Raw genomic sequence first — 25,504 nt, forward strand, 5'->3', positions numbered from 1 at the left:
TACATGTGCTCATTAATGATAGTAGAAGTTAGGCTCAAAGATCAGCAGGAGCAGGGGAAAGGCAACTGATGAGAGGCTGACATCTCAATAGGATACACACTCCTGCACTCTGAAGCTGAGGGACAGACGCTCAATACAGTGAGAGTAGAGACTGTACCACAGAACAGAAACACAACAAAAATAAAGAATTCTGTTTGAATACATGCACAAAATATTCATTTATGAAATAATCCGAAAGAAACTGTGGACTCCCTAGGGCTGTAACAGTAATGAGGTAAAGAACAGGCCTGCAAGTGAATGAGATGAGCTACCAGATCTTATCCATCAATAACTGCCACACCAAACAGAAGAATAAATTTACTTCCCCATCAACATACACTGCACCCTTCAGGAATCATGGCAGTTATTCCTGTTTGCTCTGTTCTTCAGCTAACTCTAATTCAGAACCAGTCCCCTTTACTTCACTTTGCTTTATTTTTCTTGCATTTTATTTTGCTTGCAGTTGTTCCCTTCTTTCTGCTCAAGCTGAACTGTGGCCTGAGGTCATATCCTGTTTCTTTTCAAGGTATATACTTTCCTTCCAAAGCAAAGGTAAAAATTAGCTCCTGGAAAGTTCACACATGAAGGCAGGAACTGACAGCATTTTACCAAGAGACAGGATGATGCAAACAACCTGTAATTCCCTACATCACTCCTATAAAAAGAGGACCACACAATTAAAATCAAGCAGCTGTCAGTTAAGATCTATTTTCACAAATAGAACTTGATTCTGAATTTAGGAATAAATGCTATATATAGCATTTGAGAAGATACTCATCTTCTCTATTGATGTCTTACTAAACATTCACTCAACAAAACGCTGTCTTGCACTAGCACCATTTCATTTTTAGATTTTCCGAAGGATCTACATTTATAGCATCTCTCAGCAAACAGCCAACTCCCCCTTCTGTTTGAAGAAAGCCTCCTACCGGCTCATATGTATCCACTACACTTACAGATGCATGTGTGAAAGTTTGACATACACAAAAGTAAATTTCTATACTTGCTCCTACATTTAACTCTTCACCACCAAAGAACCTGCCCAAACATTTATTTTTCTAAAGTGGCAGCTTGTGAAAAGTGTGAAATGAACAGCATTGAAATGCACCATCCTCTTTTCTGTCTTATGTTTGAAGCAAGGGATTTAACCAAGTAATGGCAGTGTACATACTCCTATAAATGTGTCTCAGGAGGACTGATCGAGAGAGTCGCACACTCTCCTCTGTGTCCAGGTCCTTGACATCCCTAGTTTTGTTCTTCTGGTTCCCATTATGCTCATTCTGACTCTTTCAGCTCCCTCATCCACATTTTAACATTTTTACCTTTTAAACTGTAATCCAGTTGGGAAGGGATTTAACTTCATCAATCATTAGTGCTACATTTTCATCCTGCCCTCATGGTCCTCCCCAACACTGCCATCATGAAACTATTATCAAATAAATAATACACAGTAATAATCCCCATGGAGATATCTGATAAACACTCCCAGCAAATACAGACCTCACTTCCCCTGTGGCAAGTTTCTGTAGCTCAAGGTACAGCAGAAAGATCAGAGTGCAACCACTCCTCAGTACTTTAACTTGTATTTCTGTAACTGCTGACACCTAATGCCTGGACTAATTTTTGAGGTGAACCACAGGGGGAGGCTGTATTCAAGTACCTGTAACAAAGCAGTACATAACCACCATCAATCTGCCTTGTTTTCACACCACAGCATGATTTACTTCCTTTTGAAACTGCATTATGAACTGGCCACCAGAAAACTGCCCAACATCTCCAAAACAAAGAGTAAATAATTCTGGTAGGTGGGAGAAAAGTTTTTTCTATTGTGACAGCTGAGCAGCTATGCAAGGGGCTTCCAAGCTGACATTGTGGTCTGAAACAGAGCAGTAATGGTTAAAGACAGGCAGAAAATCACAACAGTTTCTCCAGTGCTGGCATAAAAAATAATAATTTTTGCACAGATTCGACAAAAAATGGACGCCTGTACTCAAAAGGTAGGAAACAACAGAATGTGTTATCTCTGAAATGTTTCTGCAGTCATTTTTGTCATTCAGCATATAAAAGCCGGTATCATATTGCATACACTTGTCCCTCACACAAAACAACTCCTACTATGTTTTCAGTCTTTGTTACTGAGTCTGAGGCAAGAACTTCCCTCAGTAAAAAAAAAGACTGTCCCAATGCAAGTGTGTCTGTGTGCATGCATTGTCAGCAGAGCTCTCAAAATGTTATGGGATTTACTTCTGTGAAGACAAATGAACCCTAACAAGAGGGCGGAGAAGAGAGAAAAGAATAAAATCAAGCAAAAACCGAAACGTGGCAAGAATTGCTTGACTCAGAATTATTGTTGGCAAAGCTAGAAGTCACTGGAATGATAAGGATACATCAGCCAGCCCCTATTTACCTTCGATGGTCATTCAGCAGCTCAGTACAAAACAGCACCTCAACAACTCAGCTTGCTGCTTCTAGGTACCGTACAAAGACCAGTTGTCACAAGTCTGCCTTCACATCTAGGAAGGGAAGTTTCTGCCAGTTTTGGGTCAGAGTACATCTACTTTGGATAGTAAAGATTTCTGGTTAGACCAATGATATGGCTGAACTCAAGGTTGAGGTGGGGGGTACAGAGTGGGTGGCAAGCCCTTCCAGTGGTCTAGGTTTTGACATTATGAGTAGTACCTAATGTCAAAAAACAATTCTGCACTAGAGAATATGAGTTTGAGGAAGGCTTCACGAGAGTGTGTTGAGACAAACTCAACAGAAGTCTAGAGCAAGTATATAAAAATGTTATGAAGAAAGTATCATTGGCAATGCTTGTCACTTAATTGAATCACCATGTTTCAATAAAAATATGTATGAATTAAACAAAACTATTAGTAAAAAGAAAAGGCTAGACATGCTTGACAACAGTAAACAAGTGATATAAATACTTTTTTCACCAAATGAAGCAAAACAAAGATCAAAGCCTAGTGTGTGCTGAAGAACAGCTGAGAAGAGTCGTCATTTATTGCAGAGATATTATTAAAGATTTTATCTCACAAGGTGATCAACAAACATATCTCCCTCGAATGACTTCCTATTGTTTGGTCGCATCTTGCCTCAGCTGCAGAAGGAAACTTTACTTATCTCACAACAGTTCAAAGTGAGTTATACATGCAAAAATAAATCCTGTCATTAAAGGAAACAGTTATACATTTACTCAGTGGCTGTGAAATTCGCAGGAATTTGAGCTTGGTTAGGCTGAATATGGGCCCTAACACAGGGCTGAATAATTACTGCAGCAGAACCTAATTGGTTTCTTTGTCCCACTGCCTTTAAACACAGAGGCTCAATCTACTAGCCTGTACTGTTTAGGTACATTTGCAAGAGGGAGGTTCCAAGTAGTCGAGCTCCTCCTCTTCCACTTCTTTTCCTTGGTTTTTGGTTCTTGCATTGTACTGGTTTGTGTGCTTTTCAGATTCCTCTTCATTGGTCAAATCATCTAGCAATAAAATTACCAGAGGAAGTAAAGCTTTCTGCTGGGGTAAAGAGCTAAGTCAGCTCAGCAAAGATTCCAGTAGGAAGTCATGTGGAGGAGGAAGGGGCGAGACTGGAAGGAAGGGAGGAAAGAGAAATTAAACCTTTCCCTCTTCAATAGCAATGAGCTGTTAGATCAGCTAATTCCCTTTTGAATCACAGCCCAGAGGTCAGGCTCACCAGTCAGAACCTTTCCATGCTCCACACCAGCTGTCTGCAGGACCACTATATAATGCATAACTATTACGAACAACTGTAGAGATTTTAATGCATCTAACAGAATCAACAGGGTAAACCAAATTAGGCAGAGGAAAAAAAATGGACAACTCCTCCCACCACCACACCTAAACTCTGAAAGACATCTAAAATTCTGTTCTCTGCAAAGCTAAAGATATCAATTGTCAGATGTACCACATGTCTGTTATCCAAAACAATGGAGATATTTTAACTGTAGAGACAAATGTATGTTCATTCTTCTGAGGAAAGAAGAGGAATCACACTAATCAAAATCATGGACATCATACAAAATATTTTCCCTTTTGCAAAGAGGGGTTGGGTAGGAAATTTCAGCATACTGATAGAATTAACTAGTGCACCTCATTCCAGCCGTAAATGAAAATGTAGAAATCAAAGTATTTTATACTTTAAAAAAAACCAAAACACTTACAAGGATAGTACAAATTACTTTAAAACATGCCATGCTTAAAATTAGTTGGTTTCTCAAAATGAATTTTTTTATGGCATATTTAGGTTCTTACTAAATAAATCTAGAAATAAGATCTTAAACTAAAAATTCATCATAATGTGATTGTTAAAAGAGAGACCTTTACCACTCAATTAAAAAAAAATCTTACTAAACTGAATGACATGTTTTCACTGTAAGAAAGAACTAAAAAGATAAATGTTGCTGTTTCAATTCACATTAAAACTTTAATTTCATCCATCTGCCAACTTCACCCACCCTTGCTACATCTTCCTTTCGGATGATTTCCAAATATTTCTTTTTTAAAAATCCATTGATTTAAAGGTGTTGCCAGCTATTCTAAGGTTTAAATAATTCTAAATCTATTTCTGTACCAAGATCTAATTTTTTTAATAGATCTATATGTCGCTTTCCTTAAGGAAAAAAAATTAAAACACTGCAAGAAGGATAGCCATAAGCATTTTCTTTCAGAAATCTGACACATTATTTATTAAAAGTCAATACAAATTCTATCACTGATTTCAAATGAGTTACCACTGGAGTCTCTGTTCATCTGTAAGAAATGAATATAGAATCAGTGAGGCAAAGCACTACTTTGCTCAGTACAGGTCTAAATATCACTTGAAAAACTAAAACAAACAAACAAACAAACAAAAAAATTGCTAGAAACACGATGAAACTTCTCCCGTTTAATATAAAGTTCCCAGATAAGCCTAGTTTACAATGCATAGCATTTATTTTTGTTTTATACATAATGTTTTGCTGAAAAGACAATATTAATTCAGTTCTAATTTACTGATAACTAACAATTAATCTCTAGGGGGAAAAAAAGATATGTAGACAACTTCTCATAACACAACTTACTGAAACATGAAAGTTCAGAACTGTGTAAGCTGAAAAGTACATAAGGAGAATCAGCTCTTTTAAAGCTGAAATCAGGAAGCCACACACTGGTTTGAAACCAGTACAAATTAAAAAGTTTCAGAACCAATTTTTTTGGGTCAGAAAATTTACTGTTTTCGTTAAATATTTCTTTGTATGCTGATTTTACTTCTCACAAATAATGCCCATACTTCTTTGTTCATTCTAGCTCAATATGCCTGAGATGACATTTAAAACATGTCAGACTGCTCCAAAAGTGTTACTTCCTCATATTGCACTAAGTTTGAAGTGCTGAGACTGAAACTACCATAAAATCTGCATAAATATAGGGTCTTTATATATATATTTATATATATATATGTATATATATATTTAGTCACACAACGATTCAGTGAAGGATGAGACTTGAATGTGCTTCATTTAGATTTCTAAATCTTCCCTTTGTAAGAAAATTGAGAAAATATGGGGGGGGAAGGAGACAGTTTTGATACCGTTTTTGTTATTATTTGTCATTAATTCCACCTTAAAACCAGAGCAGAATTAAAATTCAACTTACACTTCTAGATTTTTTTATATTTTATTAATTAAACACCTCCTGCTCAACTTAACTATGTAACTCAATTTAACAATAATATATGAGGAGGTTTGGTAAACAGAATGGGTTAAAAAAAGCAGATACCTGTGCTTTGTATATTTTCAGAAACTCATCTGCTGTTCTGGGGACAAAAATAAACTTTCCTTCTCAAAAATAGGCCTCAAGAGCCAACACAGACACTGAGTGAAGCTCAAGAATACAAAGGATTTCAGCTTGTCAACAGACGACATTTAAGTGAAAAACCCGGCCCCCAGAAGGGAGTCTTCAACACCATAGTGACTAGGCTTGCAGTACACCTCTCACTAAGACAGGATTATAGGAATGTTTCCAAAAGCCAGATTACATGGGGGAAAGTTATACAGGGCATTAAGAAACTTTCAGTTTCTTTCAAAAGTGGTACATCTCAGAGAATGTCATATCACTCCACCTCTTGATAAGGAAATGTCAAAATCCAACTATTCATCTGTTCCCCAGTCTCAGCATTCAAGAAGAAAATGGGAGTTAGTTAGAAGACTGAGGAAAGAGCAATAAGGAGCGGTTTGCAAAGACTGTAGCTCACATCATTGTAGAGAAACCTTCAAGGCACAAGGCAAATCATGACTCAGCCATTACTGAGTGCAGCAAGATCTGTCTAATGCACTAATTTAGATGCCAAGACTATTCATATTAAAAATATTGGCTTCAGAAATATTTCAGGGAAAGATGTGAAAGTGTCTTCTAAGGAAGGTCTACAGCTATGTTTCCAAACAGAAATGAACAAAAAAGGAGAAATGGAAGACACTAGATAGGCTAATAAAAACACTGGATGAAAACAAAGAGGAGGAAAGGGAGTAAAATGCAATTGGTTCATTGTTAAGGAGTTCATTTATGCAAAAAAGAACCCTCGTGCCAGCATCAGTTAACTATAAGTAGAACTACGTGTTAGAAATTAATCCAACATATAAAACCCCCACCTTCATAATGCCACAGCCATTATAATTTCTGTGATATTTAAGCACTTAATTCCTTAAGAGTTCTTTTAAAATTTCTACTATATGTGACACCAGATAAAAAGCCCCTACAATTATATTTCCACATACAGCTGGATGCCTAAAAAGCTATGTTGTCCTCCAGTCTAGAGACAAACATATGCAGCTGATCAGATGGTGAAGCTCAGTTATACCCTAGAGGGAAGATTAACGGATTTGATAAACTCCTTCTCTAGGAAGGTAAAAAGCTGCTTCCAGACTATCACTGAAATCACAGTGATGGACAATTGGGTGATATAAGGTAGCACTGGTTGTTATTGGCTCCTAAATTACTGAGTTGCATCAGCTGCCATAGAGGGGATGCTACAACAGTGAAAACTGAAATGGCTGGGATGGAGAACAAGCATCATTACTTGAGCATCAGGATTCCATCAGGCTGCAGAGTGAGTCTCTACTCCAACAACATTATACAGGAGTAGAAATTCTGTGCCTTGTCACCGGAAGGAAGTAAGGCATATGAATTATTTATTCTTACAGTTATTAGAAGATTTGGGATTAAGTAGAGAGCAAACCTGCAGATTAAAATGACCATCAACATTAAAAAATAGTCATTAAAATATTTTAAAAAATTAAAATAGTGCTTTTTGCATATGATTGCATGTCAAAGTCAATTTTGTCCTTTGGAAATGACAGCACGAAGGTCAAAAGTATAAGGAAAGTGAAAATATCAGAGGACTTCAAGGCAAAATAATAGTTTCTTTACTTGGATCTTTAGTGGCATAACATTTCCCAGTGTAAGCTTGTTCCCAGATGCAAGCAGCTGCTACATGCTCATTTGTCCAGGAAACACATGGTTAGAAATATACACTCCTAATTTTAGTGAAGATGAATATTTTAAGGCCATCCTGAGTGAAATCAGAATACAAATGTTAAAACTGGCTTCTGTTCAGCCATATACAACGTGACAAGCATTTGCTTACTCTAGGACTGCAGAGGAAGCTTTTAAGACCACGCATATTTCCACTGTTTGTTTTAATGATACTTTGCAAAACTCCAGTTATATGAACTAGCTATTACCCCAGATACTGGAGGGTGAGCAAGGGAATGCTAACTCTTTTATCCATGACTTTAATCTTGGTTAAACCAAACTAGTAACCAGGAACTTCAGATGAGCATGGAGCCAGGAAACAAGAACAGAAATAAAGAGAGATTCAACTTACAATTAAATCTTGAATAAGTGAAATAGAAAGTATCCTCTTGATGCCATTTTCCACAATTACTCCAAACCAATTAAGTGCGCCCCAGTACCACAAATAACTCTGTCCTCCGTGCCAATAGCTTACAAAGGCAAAAGTGAGGGCTGTAGAAAATAGCATTCCAAGCAAACTGGACTGAGATCCTCCCATTGGAACATAAATGTACCTGTAGGTGAAACAACAGATAAGCAACTTTGTTAGAGATTTCACAGAAATCTCAGAAAAACATCCACCACAGAACAAATGTGTTAATTTCTAGCATAAAAAAAAAATTGAATAATTACCTGACATGCTCTACTTACAGAGCTTGCCCTAGTTTCTGCAAAGCTGCAGACCACTTCATGAAATCTGTGCATGTAACATTTGGCAAAAAGACAGTTTTGTGGTCCTGGGAACTCTCCATTAGGCAATGTATAGCATAAACTACATTCTCAGAATTACAAATGGCAAATACTCAGGTTATTTAAACTGGAATAGTTCTAAGTCAACTACAAAAATTACCCATAATCTTCATGTGAATTTAAATGATAGAACAAAAAATTTAAAGCATTATATATAGTCATTACCCATAGACCATTTTCCTTTTGTCAGAAATAGACTTACATGCAAACATGTTTTATTTTTAGAAGTTTGTGATTTCTTTCTTTTTATTTCTTTCATGAAAAATTATATGAAGTGAAAATATTTCCTATTTTAGTCTTATATTATACTCTCAGGATCATGTCTTCCTAATGACCTTCAGAGCACAGGTACCAAAAAAGTCCCAAAACCTATATGAAGCACTCTGCATGCATTCTGTATTTAAATTGAATCCAAGAGTCAGAAGATTAGTCATTACTTGATGCTTGTAAGTGTCCAGAAAGCAGTGCTCCTTCCGTAAAAAGAACAGAAGCAATGGGATTCTGAAAACTGACACTGGTTTGTGGGTCATTTCACTTCCATCCTTCCTAAATAACTACATCCACTCCTGGCATTTTCTGAGTAAAGCATGGCCACTGGCCAGAATTTATTTGAAGAAGCTGCATATTTCTGTCAACACCTTGAAGAAGCCCATCAGGCAATGGAGTCACCATCCAGCTCATGGGTACCAGAGAGGAGATGTGCTATATGAGAACTATCCGTGACAGCTCTCCTCAGCTGTCACTCCTTCGGCATGACACACTGTACTCATTTGAGACTATTCCTACTTACTAAGATAATTAAAGGAAATTTTTTGTAGTGAAGTTTTTCTCTCTGGTTATCAGTTTTCACATTCAGGGATAAATATTAGCTTAAAAATTTAAAAGGGAAATTAACATACTGCTTTTTTTCCTAATCTTAGGAAGTAAGAAAATAAGTAACAGGGTAAAAGAAAGTGATGAGCATAATTAAAGGGTAAGCAGAAAAGTCATTAAAAAAACAACTGTCAAATGCTCTAAATGCTCTTTAAGCATAACATCAGTACACATTTTTACTTCAACCTGCTACAGGGAGCATCTGATTACATTTATAATGTTTTCAAGCATGGGCGTGCTTTTTCACTAAACATATGAAAATAAATAGAACTTAAGATCAATAGTTTCTATTTATGTTGTGTTTTTCTTCTCTCTCTCCTTCCTATGTTTAAACAATGTGACAATAACAGACACTTGCAATTGCAGTCAATTAATCTCATAGCAGAGATGTTCATCTTAGCAGGTGAATTCCCTGCAGGACTGTGGCATGGAGGGTGAAAAGAGCAGAGCCACAGATCCTGCTGCTTCAGTAAATTCCTTCTACGAAAAGGATTATAGAAATGAGAGAGCCCTTTTTAAAGGCTAAGTGGTTTATTTTTTAGGCAGGGCCCATTGCTCCAGGCTGGCAGGAGGAGGGCTGGCAGCCGTGCTCCGAGGCAGGGAAACCACATCCCTGAGAGAAGCACCTCCGTGCCCCTATGGGCCTGCAAGCACAGCAGTGCTTTGTTTCACAGAGCTTCACCTGGAGGAGCCCAAAACAGGACACTGCCAGCCCTGCCATGCTCAGCAAAGCTCATTCTCTGTCTGCCCTACATTTACTGAAACACAGCACTTAAAAGTAACCCAGACACTACGTGTGACAGAGACCTGACTCTAATCCCCAGAGAAACCCTTCTGCTGACCTCATAAGGCCCTGCGTTAAATCCATGGCACAAAAGGTAGCTTTCACTGCAGAAGTAGCTCTGGATTTCTGCACAGTGCCCTTTCCTGCAGTGAGACTGTTTTGTATGCTCCAGCCATCTTGTCAGCACAGGCAGCCTCCACTGGCACTGCCATTGCCTGGAACAGCTCAGCAGCACCAACTTGTTCATTTCCCATTGCAGCTCAGTTTAGGTTGGCCTGAAGCGTTTTCAGTTTACTGTGCAGAGAAAAATAGGCTATTTTCTGATTTTTAGTGTTTAACAGCAGCAGCTAGATGATTGAGCGACAATAACTCATAATTCTGATGAATATTCAAGGTTAGTGAAGTTCTAGCTCCTAATGAAACCCATGGCAAATGTGCCACAGAAAATACACTTGCACTATCTATGTGAAACCTGTCTGAAGAAGGACAGAAGCCAAAATGAGTCAAAATCTTTACTAACACTTTGACCTTCCCCTCCAGTACTGTGGAGAGTCTGCCTCCCTTCCCAGAGGAGAAATGCAAAGCAGAAAGCAATGCCCCTTTTCTTCCTTGCTAGTGCCATGAGAAAAATGGAAAGGCAGCTGGCTGCCATTCCTTGTCACAAGAGCAGTAACTACTCTCAGATGGTGTGGTCTTGCCTCCCCTCATCAGGGCATTTCCACTGGCAATTTTAAAGCGGGTACGAAGGAGTGATTGATGTTGAGTCATTTCTAACAAACAGTGTGAAGAGCAATTCTGTAAGTTCCTGTGTTTTTTACACAGAAAAAATATTGTGAAAAATTCATTGTTACATTACAGAACAAATGAGGAAAAAAAAACTTTGTTACCTCTTCATCCATGCACATCCTATCCATGTGATGTACTCGTCCATACATGCTTATGCTGGCAGGTCTGCATACAAGCAATAGACAACACAGTGTGCAGCCAGGGGCAGAGCCTGCCTCAATGCCAGACACTTTGTGCTCTCTGACATAACCAAAATTGTCTTGAAAAAGAACCACTGCCAGAGCTCTCATTGTTACAAAAATGCATTTTGCTTATTTTTTAGCATCCTGGTAGTTTAGAATCTAATTTCTCAATACTTTCCCTGTGTGTTTTCACAGAAGAGTACTCATTTGATTACACTTACACTTGAGTGCAACAGAGAATAAACCAGTAAAACACATTATTAAGCCAGATGTGGAAGAAACATATTACTTCTGTATTATCATTTACAACACAACACACACTTTGTAAAAAACAATTTGTTATGGTTTAACCCTGGCCAGCAACTAAGCCCCACACAGCCCCTGGCTCACTCTCCCTTGGTGGGATAGGGAAGAAAAGGAGTCTCTTACAGTATATTCGGAAAGTTGTTAGCAGTTTGCTAATGAAATCTGTGAGAAGGGAAGGAAGAAGGCAGGGAGAGAGAGAGTTCAAGGGGCAATGGCTACTGCAACTTGATGTCTTTTATCTGCATCCTTCCTAACTTTTCTCCTTCTTACCAATACTACTGTCTACCTTCAATCTATCCCTTCAGTCCCTCTGGACTGTGAACCCTGTACTGTACTCAGGGTTTAACAAACGGAGAAGTTGCTGTAGAGCATGCTGACCTGCTGCACCATATGTAGAATAGCATTACATAAATGTATCATTTGAAGCTTTCATGCAGCTTTTAAGACTATTCTCATTTCTAATCGCAGAAAATCCATGGCGCAGCTCAAAATCCCCAATTCAGGGACTACTAGCGCATAAAAGTCACCGTGGGTCCTCATGGCAGCCTAACACATCTCAAAGAAACACCCTTGTAGCAAAGTTTCTTAATAGCTCATGAACAGATTACACATTTACTCTAGATGTGCAAGGAGGGCAGACTTAGCTGAAAAATGTGGTGCCATTATACAAAAAATTTATCTTAACTCACGTACTCACAGGAAAAGAAAACTCATCAGTTATTTGATGGTCAATGAATCAAAGGCAGACAAATGAAGGAAGCAACAAAATATTTTGCAAAGAGAAAAGGATGTCAAGATAAGTAGATCTGAGGGTAGTAATTGGTCATGTCCCTCCACGTTGTTTTAGAAGGATAGGCAACAATGGTCCTGCTTAAGATCCATGAAAATTACAAACAGGAAGATTAGACCTGTGGGAGATGCTTAGTATCAAAAAATGCAGGCTAGGTGAGTATTTAAAAATAAAACATCAACTCAGGGGACCAAAAGTCAATCTCTTACAAAACTTTAAAGGAGAAATTTGAAGGTGAAAGAACAGATTTCTAGGCAGACTATCAGAAAGGAACTTCTAAATGCCACAGGCCAAGCTTTGCCAACCATTCCTGGGCTGGCTAGACCTCCTTTAAGGAAAACAAGGAAAGGCACATCATGCTGGTAGAAGAAAAGGTTGTGCACAGTAGATGGAGAGAAGAGAAGGGGGAAGAGAACACCGTGTAATTAAGAGTACCTCAAAACATCTGGAGTGCGTTTGAAGCACATAAATACAAATTTTGAGAGGATGTTATATAGCAAAATTATTTGCACATACACCCCCAAACCTGACACAACTAAACATACATTCTTAGCCTTCCCCTCCCAAGGCAAAGATGTCAGTCTAATTATATTTCTATAGACTCTGCTTTGATTTCAAACTAAAACTTACACGCTATTAAACATGTTACTTTCACAAACAAAGCATGCTGTGTATGTGTCTTCCGAATAACAAAGCGCCTTACTTTTCATCCCATGTACAGTAGTTTAAATCAGCTTATCCACAGCCAGCAAGCTGTTCCATTTACGCAATTTATCTTGATTTTAACTCACAAAGTGAACATTAGAGAATTGGATAAAATATGCAAATGGTACCATCTAAATCCCTGAAGTAATGCAAACACAAACATAATAGCTGAGGTATTTAACAGTGACATTTACTTACAGAGAATACCTTTTAAATCCAATAACCATTTTGTTAGTTTTCTTGAAGTGGTAATCTACAGAACAATCATAAGAGATCTGACAACCATTCCCTTGGAAAACATACCGTTTCTTTTCTTTTAATGACTCTACATTAAAAAGGTTTTATTCTGGTAACTTCAGAAAACCTCTAAGAGGAGCATTTATAACCAGTTAAGAATTACTCAGAAGGGCTGTTATTACTTGAAGCCTCCATACACTGCTCTTACTTCCGCATGCATGTGATTTTAAACATATTTAAATCCTGAAGTAAGTGCAAGTAAAGCACCTGTTTAACTGTTGTTATGTCCAAGGGCTTTCTTAAACATGTCCCTGAATTTCTTCCTGAAGTAAGGTCACACAGCAAGATTCAAGCCATCTGTGATTCCCTCCTGCCCTTTCCTTAGCCATTGGTGGTGGAATGTTTTATCCAGAACCAGGTGAAATGTTAAAAAAAATGTTCATTGGCTTGTAATGGTAAACTTCTTGTACACAGTTAATGTGTGAAGACTTTGTGTTTTATTTCAGGGAACATTAGATGCTCAAAATTCCAATGCCTCTAAGTTTCAAAGCATTCAAGGGTTAACTGTTTTACTGTCATAATGTTTTGAGTTGGGCAGTTATATAGGCAACACAGCAAAAGTTAAAATAGCAATAATAAGTCTTCCATCTTACATCCTGACAACAGAAATCGCTTGTGTTTCTGTACAGGGAGGTGTTCATTTGTGGACATGTATGAAAAGTTTTGTCAGGGCAGCAGTATGCCTGGAGAATTATAAGTCAATAAAACATTTTGGGTTATTAGTTGCAAAATCAATGCTGAATGTGACCCTGAAGCATTTTGAGGATAAATCTGAATAGCCAAAGTATCATTCATTTTGCTACTAAATTATCCCAAGGACTGTCACTACAAAAAAAATGTGATTGAAATGAAAGTGTAGCACGACATCGGGTGAGAACTAGAAGAAAATTCCCTCTAGAACTGGGGTAGGGCTTCCTTAATTTATCTATTTTTAATCCTCTTTTCAAGGCCTTAGACTATTGATTTCAAACTATATCTCTGCTTCATAATAAAAAGATTTCAGGCCCAGTTCTGCAAATTCTTACTTCTGAGGCAGTTCTTACAATTCCTATTTTGTCAGTTCAAGCTGCCATTGACTTGGATGGAGCTATGTAGAGTGCATAAATAAAGCACACCTGTAAGTCTTTGCAAGACTGGGTCCTACCTGAATAAATCTGTTTTAAATCACAGAAACATCTCCCGTAAACATGACTTTGAAGGCTGAGCCACACATATTTGCACCTGAAATAAAGAAATAACCAGAGGTATTTGGAATACCATTTGGCAAACCTTCCATTAGGAGATGAAAGTCTTGTTCTTACTGTGAATGTCAATTTTTTATATCGTCTAACAATTCTGCTGGGCTGTTGGCAAAGCTATTTAGGTTCTGTAAGGTTCTCTCACCTCACCAGCTTAATGCAATGTTTAGAGAGACCTTGACAAATTCAGACCCTTTAAAATATTTAAGCTAATGTTGGCTGCAGGCAAGACTTGTTACATTACCACAAAAATGTTTAATGAGAAATTAAGTCCTTTTGGGTCACAAAGCATTAATGAGAATATTCATATGCAAGAACACTCAGTTTTACAAATATGACCTGAGTTTTCTCTCACTCTCCAGTTGCTAGCATGTTTCCCAGAAAAGATTGTGAAGTTTTGTATTAAAAAACCAAGAAGCATTTAAAGTACTTTTCTTCCTTTGCATTCAGCACAAAAAATGGCAAAGGGCAGATAACTGGGGAATATTGAAGAAATCATTTTTAATTCACTCTTCCAAGGAAGCTCATGTTTTCAAAGAGATTCATTTATTTCAAATGAAATTTTAATCTAAATCATAATGCTTCCTTTTAATAGAAAAAGTTTCATTACTGATGGACGGCTGTGTTTAGTTTTCTCCCAGCTGCATCTAGGAAAGAAAGAAACCCTGCCTAACACCACCTGTTTGCAGTCAAAGCAAAACTACCAGTCAGCTACCTTTGATCGCAATGGAAATGGGAGAGCTTCCAGATGGCCAAAGCGCCAAAACACTGGTTAAATCATTAAGTTCAGTGCCCCAAACCTTTTGCTGACATTAGAAACCTAGATGTTATTGCCAAAACAGCCCACAGTTAAGTGCCTACAGCTCAGCTACCGGGTGGGAGGGGGCTGTGTCCCCAGCTGGCAGATGGAGCCAGGAAGCAGGCACTCCAGCTCCTCCCGTGCAGACTCTGCAGAGCTTCCTGAAGCTGTTCTGAACTTAACTCCCCTCAGGGGCCCAATTCATTCCTGATACAATACACCTCCCATGCGCTGCTGACATCTAGGCTCAGCAGCACAACAATCAGGCTATATACTCCTTTGAAAACACAGCTAGAGGAGGGATCTATTAATAGTACTGTCACTCTGCTTATAAAATGGTAGAGGTCAGGCTCTTTGCCAGGGAGACCAACATATCTTGCCTCTCAGAGGAGTGCTCCAGCTGTCTGTTACCAGGCTGCCACCAGGCAGAAAACAAAATGAGATTCAAAGAGTGAATATGCAAGAAAAAACAAGTCTGTGGCTAGGGCATCACTCAGAGAGTAGCAAAGATTGCAGTCCTGCTTTCTGCACAAGGCATTACTCACTGTGTCCTAAATAATGATTAGACTAAATGCATAAGCAACACCATGAATAAAAGAATCAATTTTTTTCACTCATTTTCTTTACTTCTCCTGACTTACACTGGAGGACACAGCTCAAAATTCAGAGCTCTGAATTTGCCATCTCTCCTCATCATAAGTGTGCATTCACAACAGCACATTTTACAGTAGTTTTCAACTACAGCTAAAGCAACAGAGACCAGTTCTTCCTCTGCACGTGACGGCACATACTGAAATGTCTGTGGTTCAGTTAGTGAAAAACTGTTAAATATGTGTCATTTGTTGCTTTGATCATGCTGAGAATAAAGTACTATGTTTTCTTCCCCCTCTTAGAAAGCTGCTTTAAGTTCCATAGGTGTAAGCACAAGTTATTTAGCCATTCTGCTAATCTTAGTATGCCAGGTACATGAGAAAAAATGCCAATTGATCTGAGTGTGTGAATTCAGATGTTTAAAATACATTCATCACCATGCACTTAACAGCTACCTTTTCCAGCACATCGCTGACAAAGGAGCGCATGAAATGCAGTCACTACAACAGAACCTATTTATTTTCCTTATTAAACCATTTTTGCTTAGAGACAAAATGATAAAGTTAAACAGCCTTCTGCAATTTGCTAGGTAACAGAAAGACTGTTTAATCTTTGCAGATTCCTTTATGGAGAGCTGGATGATTCTTTTGCATTTTTATATCCCTTTGTACACATGCATGTCAAAGGGTATGTCTGTATTCACAGACCACACAGCAAGTTCACCAAACCACGGAATACTTTTGCTTCACTGGGCTATATAGTTCTATAGACAAGCAGAAACCAAGATGTCAGAAGATTTTTCACATGGGTACATCAGAAATACAAATTTTTGTGAGACCAGATTAATGTTCAAGATCTGAAATTCCAAAGTCACTGAAGACTCAGTAAGCATTACAATCTTCAGATTATAAAGCAACATCAATAAAATGTACTTCAAATGCATGTCTGAAATAAAGCGAAGGCATGTAATTAAGGAAAGCAGAAATATAGAACAGACATAGGTTCAATACAGCAGGAAACTTGATTAAATCAGTGTATCTGCTTAAGGAATGCATATTCCTCCAAATTGCATGTGCATAAAGTTTGGAGAGTTAGACTTTTGACATTATTCCAAACTGAGTAATTCAGTCACCTCTCTTGAGCTCACATTTCTTAGAAAATACTGTCTGCAGTTCTGGGAAAAGAGTATTTATAAAGTACAGCCAAGGCATTGAGATGTCTAGGCAAAGCTGGGATGACTAAAAATTATACAGTACCTTCCACCATAAAAAACTTCTATACACTCTCCCGTGTCAAAAACCCTTCAAATACCAGCAGAATTAAATCTCCTCTTATGTAGAGTATTATCCACATTTATCGGCCCAAATCAACACTGTTTAATTGTTATAAAAGTGAGAATGGATATAAATTTAATTAAGCAGAGTAAAGGAAAATATTTACTTCTCTTGAAGTGGCTTCCTTAAATAATGATGATCTCCTTTTTTCTCATTTGTAAAGAAAGAAGACATGCTCTTCTAACACCAGTCGGGAACATGGTACTATACAGATAAAAAGTCAAAAATGTCAATTCCTGTGAAGTCAGCAACAGGGGACCAGAACTAAACAAACAAATTAGTTTTAAACATACAGCAACAAAGTATTCCAATGCAAAGGAAAACTCAAGAAAGAAACGCTGTAGCAACAGCCAGAAATTTAAATATATATGTCAGGAGGGGGTGAAAAAAAGGTGAATGCTCAAGGAAAAATGAACGGTAAATGTCTGCCAGGGAAAAATCATCTGTTAGGGTATCATGGAAGGTTAAGTAGAAAGTGTACCATAAATTTTCTTATCCTGCTACAACACTGAGCTGTATATCTATCCAGTTGTCTAAGGGTAATCTTTTTCTTAGAAAGAGAGAACAAATAATGATTGATAAAATAATGACTTTGCAGCGATCTTCATGAAAAGCCCCAAGAGGATGAATCAACAAAACAAGTTTTAACTGGTAAGTACAAACGGAGGCCAGAAAAGACAGAAAACAGGTTAAAGACCATTAAGGCTGTCAGCATTCTAGTACCTTCATGAAATTCTCTGAAAGGTATTCGAGGAAGCATCTGGTTTACACATTGGGTCACCAGTGATTGGTTTTCCTGTTTTCTGCTTTTTGAGATTTCAACAGACTGTAAAAAGCAAACAAACTCCTTTTCTTTCTTCAAAAGTAGGGGTAATCAAGCAGAAATAAAAAAACTTCATCCAGCTTGGGAACTGGCCAACAAATTCCTGGTGGTACTTGGGAACACACTATTAAATACCAGCTTGCTCTCACAATATCCTGAGGACTCAGGGCTAACCAACAAAGATCATGCACAAACATACAATGTCCCACCATAGTAAACACAACCACAAAGCTCTGCACCCACAAACCATGGGTGACACTGGATGGAGATGGAACGCTTGTCCTTGACTACAGCCTCAACTGGGAGGCAGCAGGCAACTGGTGCTCTCAGTTGTTCATTTTCCACTGTCTTGCAGAGACCAGCCCTTCACTGGAAAACAGCCTCTTCCTGTCACAAGTCACTGCTCACACAGGTATCACTCAACTTGGAGAGCTGCAAACCAAGTAACATTATTCAATGCTTTCCGCCTCCATGCTGAGGCCAACCCTGCCTCCAAGAGCATCTTTCCACGGGCAGGGAAACTACTTCAGAAGGAAGAATGTAGGGGTAGAGCATCCATCAGCTCCTGGCTGAGACCACGAGCCAAGAGGCAATGAAAAGGTACCTGAATTAGATGCATCCTCGTCAGTGATTTAACTCTTGGCCCTGAAGTAGACTAGAAATGCTCAGCCAGGTTAAGGAGTATGCTCTCATTCCCCGCCACCGTTTACCTAAACCTCATGGTTCTCAATTATGAACTCATACAGTGGCAGAGCCGTACGCACAGAATTCATTCATACCAAAAAGTCAAATATAATTGTCTGGGGTCAAGTGCGTTCACAACATCCTGGAACTTCTTCTGTTTAAGTGGCAAATGTTTTGTTTAACACTGCAGAGATTGATAACCATGATCCATCTCCACAGTACTGCTTACTAATGTTCAGTGAGAATGAATGTGAAGTTGAGTGGCCATAAAATGATACTTCCTCATTTTTACTCGCTTGTCCATTTGACTATTAGTGATACTGGCCATCTTCATTTGCTTCTCTTTTTCTACCACCTAAATACCCACTAGTCCCACAACAGCAACTCCATCCTCTTCCTGTAACTATCTGGTGATTCTGTGGTTGCCTCAGTCTCCATTCTATCCTGTACAGTGACAGTCAATATCCGTTTATTTGCTCCTAAAAGAAAAGGCCAGACCATATTTTATTTTATTGTCAGCAAGATTTTTTCATCAGTTTCAGATGGATAGGGATCTAGATTCTGTGTTCATTTTCATTTCTAAGTACCTTTCACACTAAGCATCCTCTGCTCCACCCCTAAAATTAGCCAAACCAAATATTTTCAAATTTGAGGAATGAAGAATCAGAAAGATCTCTTGACCTTTATTAGTTACAGGGATAATGTTACAACTCACTGCTACTTCAAGAGAAAAAAGCATTTATAATTGTGTGTTTATATTTCTTTTTCTGTATGTATTCACACAAATGCTTTGGCTGGACCCCTGCATGTTTTGTGAGGTTTGTGGATACAGAGGTGAGGTTTGTTAAGCAGAGTACACATTTAGCAGAGCTGCAGGACAAAAATAAATTCTTTCACCACTAACTTAGTTTGGAGATTGGATTTAGCAGAGCAAACTTGACAGCTATATTTTCTATTTGAATGTTATTTTACTTTGTTCCATTTCCAGAGCACTAAAGGATGCATTAAAGAACTTCCATTTAATTGTTAAAAACAATGTTTCCTACATTAAAATTTTTTACTATAAAAACCTGATACCACATGAAAGACACAATGCTTTTCTCATCTCATACTCTGGGCAGAATAACTGTACATAATTATGACCTGGCTGTCCAGTTTTCATCTTCTAAGCATTCGTGCATGAGAACTTTTACTGTGCTTCCACAATCTATTGATATTTTTACTTGCATTTTGATTGAGAAGTAATTATCTCTATAGGGTGGAGAAACCATTAAGAAAATACAGTACAAACTAAGCTACAGTCTTTAACATTAAGCCTGCCAGTTAAATCCTCTTTTGAGCACATGCACAGTACTAACATTGCAGCTAAGCTGTGAGGTATCAGTGTTAAGCTCCAATTTATTTAAAGAACAAACACACAAACACTGTCCTCTATATTTCAGACTCTCTTCTGTTCCTTTATGGGACAAGCTGAGCATATGACATAACCTCCTGAGGTAATCCCTCTTGGACAGCCGTTGTTCCCTCACTCCCTTATCACCTCTCCTCTGAGCTGGAAAGCACAAGCTGCTGGGGCTACTCCTGAGATCCCAATAGGTAATGGCTTTTCTGCTCCAGCCTGGCATGATGAGAAAGGCTGGAAATCAAAGGATCCGATCACAGACTCATTTAAGCAAGTTCTAACATCCCTTTAAAGCTATAGGGGACAGCATAAAACCAACTATAACAGTTCGTGTTAAAACTTCTAAAGCATCCACTGCTGGCAGAAGGTTGAGGATTTCAGGCAGGGCTGCTGCCATTCAGAACAGGAGGTGATTTTTAGCTACTGGTGTAACAAGCACAAAGAATGAACAAAAGTGAACGCAGGCAAAATTTAAACTGTAAATTGAGTTTTATACCTAATTCTAGTTGTGTAATACACATTTCTTCACAATGATAACCCCTGTGATCAACAGGATCTTTGCACAGGACAGATGTTTTTCTTTGCTAGCTGTATCTGAGAGAGAAAATCTGCTCATAATTATCATACAGCATCTTTTAACCTTGTTAATAGAGTTCAATATTAAATCTGAGTACATTGTGTGAAGGAAGCCTAGCTGTCATTTTATGACTCTTGTTTTGCTGAGTAGGTAGAGTTTAAATCAATAGCAAGGGCATTCTTCTCCATCTTCTACCCTCGGCTACCTTTGCCATACTTTTCCACTTTCTAAAGAAAAATAGCAATAAGAAAAAAACACCATGCTGTTCCACTTTAACTTAGAATTTTTGAAAGGTAAGATGATCAAGAAAACATGTTTATTATTAATCTTTGATTTGTGAACAAAATATGTAGCAAATATTTTCTGTCTGTTGCAAAGTCAAAGTACAGGCTATTCAAGAAAGAGAGAGAGAAGGAAAACAAAACTATCAACCACTGGTGCTTGAAGAACTCTAATACCACTCAGACCATTGCAGGAAAGAGTCTGGTCGGTAGCATGACACAAATACATTGCTTATTTTATGTTAGTCTGCTGGAAAAAGAGGCAGAGAAGTCTTACATCATGCAGGCTTGACTACTGCCTCTTGAGGTTTTTTTACACTGAGTGAAAACAAGATGAAGAAATGAACTACATCACCTGTTTACTGTGTAATCTGTTAACAGCAACTGATTCACTTCAGTCCTGTTTTAGCATTATTGCAGTATCACTTCTAGTCTAGTCATTGAGATTCAGTAATTAGGAAAGCATTCTCTTTCCACATTCCTTATAGCAAGAAATGAAGCAGCAAAGAACCTTTTGCTGAATCCATGTATTTTATCTTCTCTGTACATAATCCCACAAGGGTCAACAATACCACACACCATGTCACACTGCAGAAGACTGGCTGCAGATATCATCCAAAATCAGACAGCAGCCTGGACAGAGTGCTTGACATGTGAGACAAGCCTGATCCGTCCATGTTTCAAAATTTTCTAGTTGATAATGCTACTTAGATTTAACATTCTGCCATTTCAGACAAAATCATTATAGTATAAACACTGTTCTGCTGTTACTGGCTCTGTGTATTATGTGAATGAGCAAGACAAGTGATGTGATTACGTACCAATGGTGTATCTAAGTTTTACTCATCCCATGTTAGGCACAAACCTGTCTTGTTTAATTGGACAGCATGTACATGCTGTACTTACATAATATTTAGAACCCAAACCTTTTAAAGTGATCCGAGGAGCTTTCCATTTATGTATTCACTCTCTTTTCAAACAAGTAGTAACTGAAACCACTTCTTGGTCATTTTTGACAACTTGAATATCTTGCATATTTGATCATGACCATTTTCTTATTGCAATAAGAAAATAATTGCCTGACATGTTCACCTTCAAATTTTAGGCTTTCTTAAGTTATTGTGATTCTGACATTAACAACAGATATAACATGACTAAACAAAGTCCTCAAACCATTTTATATAGACCCAGAGTTTTAATCCCTACCACACTGCATCAGCTTCATCTAATAGCTAAGTGATTGAACTCATATGCTTCAAAGCAAACACAGAAAAGGATCTAACTGTGCTGGCATCATTTGCAAGCATCCTACTTCTTGTTCTCATCAACAGGTTTGCAGGAATGGAGAAAAGATCATGAAAAGAATTCAGTGTAGAAATGAAATGCAGAACGAAGTAACCCGCTATGCTTTTTTGTTCCTTTTCAGCATCATTTTCTTCCTATGCAACTAAAATACAAGACTCAGTTTATGAAAATTAAAGCAGAGTGAAGAAGGAAAGAGAGACAGAAATTAAGCGTATCTTAGAAATTTGCCATTTGACCGATAATGATGGAAATGGTTTTACTGCCCAGATGGTAATTATGTTTTCAAATTATATCATAATTATTCAAATGCAACTGACCTTGCCATGTATAACTTAAGAACTGCTTGTACAGTAGAAAAAACAGCTTTTAGACTGTTTGCAAGCTGAAAGTTGATTATGCTGAAACATTGCGTATCGAAGAACAATGTATTCTGACTCAGTGAGAATGAGCTGACTGGAAGCAAGGTGAGACACTAATTAAAATCTGTGCAGCACCTGGAAATTAGAAAGTGATTTAAGTCAAAGTGTCATTATTATCAATGTATGAATATGTGTCTCTCCATGGATGAAAGAACATATAAGAAGAACATAGCTAGTAGTTCTTTATTCTCTAGACCCTTCAGCTTATGTAGGAATTCTGCACTGATATGTCTGATGCTAAAGATTACTTTTAATATATTTCTCGACTTTTCTAAAGAGATGTTATTTTCTTCTGTGTACTTGGGAAGAGAAAGTTAAACTCTCAAGACAGGTAAATAACATGTTGCAATCAGACTTAAAATGCATGGAAAAATACCTTTAAAACATGCAGTCCGATCTAATAGGGTTCAGCTGGTTCACATTCTCTAAGTAGGGTTCAGTAAAGCTTATCATACATTGGTACATGAAATAGATATATGGAAAGCCATATTAAGTCAGATACCAAAGTAAACAAGATTTGTTGTAACTGTCATGGTTAAAATGCAGATTTTGTTCTGTCAGACCAGAAAGTTACACTGAATGTCATCTTAACATAGTTTATTCTCTGCATGTCACGTGTGATCCAGGATACCATTCAAAACAATATTCAAAAGATTTCTGTTTGTTCCAAAGTAAGTTTCAGGCATTGGTAAGTGTTCTGTATTTCATTTAAAACAGTCTGTGCTTGTCAAACGTTCTTGCTTGTTCTACAAAAATGCTTATCCTAGCCCCACCACTACAGTATCTGAATGCCTTCTAGTATTGTATTTGTGTGTATGTGTGTGTGTATATATATAGAGAGAGAGAGAGAGAGAGATAAATGCCACCAAATCCACCATACTCTCTGGTTTATTCATTTGTCAGAGAGGGAAAAATGTGTGTGCAACATAGCATAGTAGTACAGCACAGAGGGAGACTATGCATACATTTTTCAAAGTGCATTTGGAAACTAACTAAACAAAGTTTGGAACCCTGCTCTGCCTATGGACTAAAAGACAATACCATGGCCCTTAGGTGCTCACTGCAAAACCATGGGCTATATCTTCAGATGAAATAAACTCCTGAAAATTTCATCTTCAACTTGCAGGTAGAAAAATTCATTACCTTTGAGGATTAGGATTACTGACCCTGGTTGGCCTTCTACATCTTCACAATGAATTTTTTTGTGTCTCTGAGCCCCACGGGGCCCAAAATTTGAACTTGATTAGTACTTAGTAGGGCAGAAGTATACAGACTGCTAGTAGCCCACTGCAGTGAAAAGAATTCAGTCTTCAGTGCCAGCTAGACCATTCCATGTACATCATCACACTGTGGCACTCTATCTAGGAACAAAAGATTCTCAGCCACAAAAGTTATAAAAGACAGAGCACTCTCTGAATGTAACAGTAGGTTTCAAGGACACACTACATTGTGCTACTGAAGATAGCTAAACTAGAAACTTTCGAGACTATCTGCAGGGCATAAAAAGCCATCAGTGACAAAATACAAAACACTGTACAAAATCGAGCAGTGTTGCCCTAGAATCCAGTTCCAAATCCTGTCCTGTCCTCCCCTGACACTTGAGTTGTTTGAGCTAGTACTTGATGGCACCAAGGGAGGAAATTGCTTATTATATTTCCCATTATACTTCTGTAACTATGTATGAAAATAGGGATGCCATCTATAGATATGAGACATTGCATAATGACAGCCTACAAATGTAATATGTCAACAGAGTTAAAAAACAAAGATGACAAGGAGGTTGTAAACAACCTAAATCAATCCATTGCAGGGATAATAAGAACCATCCTCAAAGTCACCCTTCCAGGGGTAAAGCAAATTGTTTATAATTTGTAACTGCATTTAAAACACCCTGGAGGCAAGGAAATGTGCATCACCTTCTGTTGCCAAAATGAGCAGAGTTTGCCCCCATTATCCAACCCCACAACAAGCCACTGCACTAAGTAACAGTGAACAACCTGCATGAACATACAAGTTTACATTTTCAGTGTTTCCATATGCATTGGATGTGTATACATTGCTCAGCACAGGTATTTTTAGAGAAACCTTGAACAGATCATCAGGATACAGGAACCCTTCCCATAGGAAGGGTTATAAGAAATGCTTTCATGTCAGCCACGATGCCATGTACATGTCCATTAGTGCCATGTCTGTTCCAGCTACCTACACAGGAGTTAACAAGACAGACTTTTGGAAAGTAAGAAAGCAGACTGGGGAAAATGCCAGGTAGGGCTGATTGACATGAAGCAGATATTGTAATTAGCTGGAATTAACGGTCATCCTTGCTGCTATTGGGTTTTTATCACATTATCATCAAGAACTAGCCTGAGACAGCGCCCAGATAAGGTCACTGCAGCACTAAGGAGGCAAGCTGAATGGACAAAACTAAAAGTTAAGAATGGCAGAAACTGTGAAGGTTATAAAAAAAAACCATCTGACTGAGAATGACAAAAAGAGAAAGGCAGAGATAACATGAATAGATGCTTTTCAAAATAGACAAAGTAAATTTACCCATTGCCCTCAAAATTTCAAACCCTTCAGGGCATTGAAGAGAAAAGGTTACACTGAAGAATCAAAATTTAAGACGCAGAGAGGGCAATGACCAGTAGAACACAAGCCACGGAAACAAAGAGAGATCACATTGCAAGAGGAAAGTCAGTTCAGGTGCAATAATACAAACATGTAATTTTCAGTAGTTTTCCTAAGCAGTTTTCATTTTCTAGGCAAAGAGCCTCAAAACCTGTGAAAAATCTCAGGCAACATTTGAGATTGACAGCAAAGAGGCATAAAACAGTAATATTTGGCTGTCCGAAATTCTCTGTTAGGTAAACATGGTGCTATGTTTGGCGTTTTTTCCACAATCCAACTTACTACATTTAATTTCTTTCAATTCTATTCATTAGATGTACACACTGCAAATAACATGTTA

At 38.0% G+C, this 25,504-nt stretch overlaps 1 protein-coding gene across 2 annotated transcripts in view; it reads right to left on the bottom strand.

Moving 5' to 3' along the window:
* The window catches only part of HHAT (hedgehog acyltransferase), a 145,581-nt gene that overhangs the window by 66,030 nt on the left and 54,047 nt on the right, over positions 1-25,504 (bottom strand). For both annotated transcript variants that reach the window (XM_032684273.1, XM_032684272.1), the window contains one exon: positions 7,924-8,125. In XM_032684273.1, the coding sequence (XP_032540164.1) occupies positions 7,924-8,125 (202 nt within the window). The remainder of the gene's footprint in view (positions 1-7,923; positions 8,126-25,504) is intronic.

This window comes from Chiroxiphia lanceolata, chromosome 3 (genome assembly GCF_009829145.1).
Source record: "Chiroxiphia lanceolata isolate bChiLan1 chromosome 3, bChiLan1.pri, whole genome shotgun sequence".
In the NCBI taxonomy this organism is placed as follows: Eukaryota; Metazoa; Chordata; class Aves; order Passeriformes; family Pipridae; genus Chiroxiphia; species Chiroxiphia lanceolata.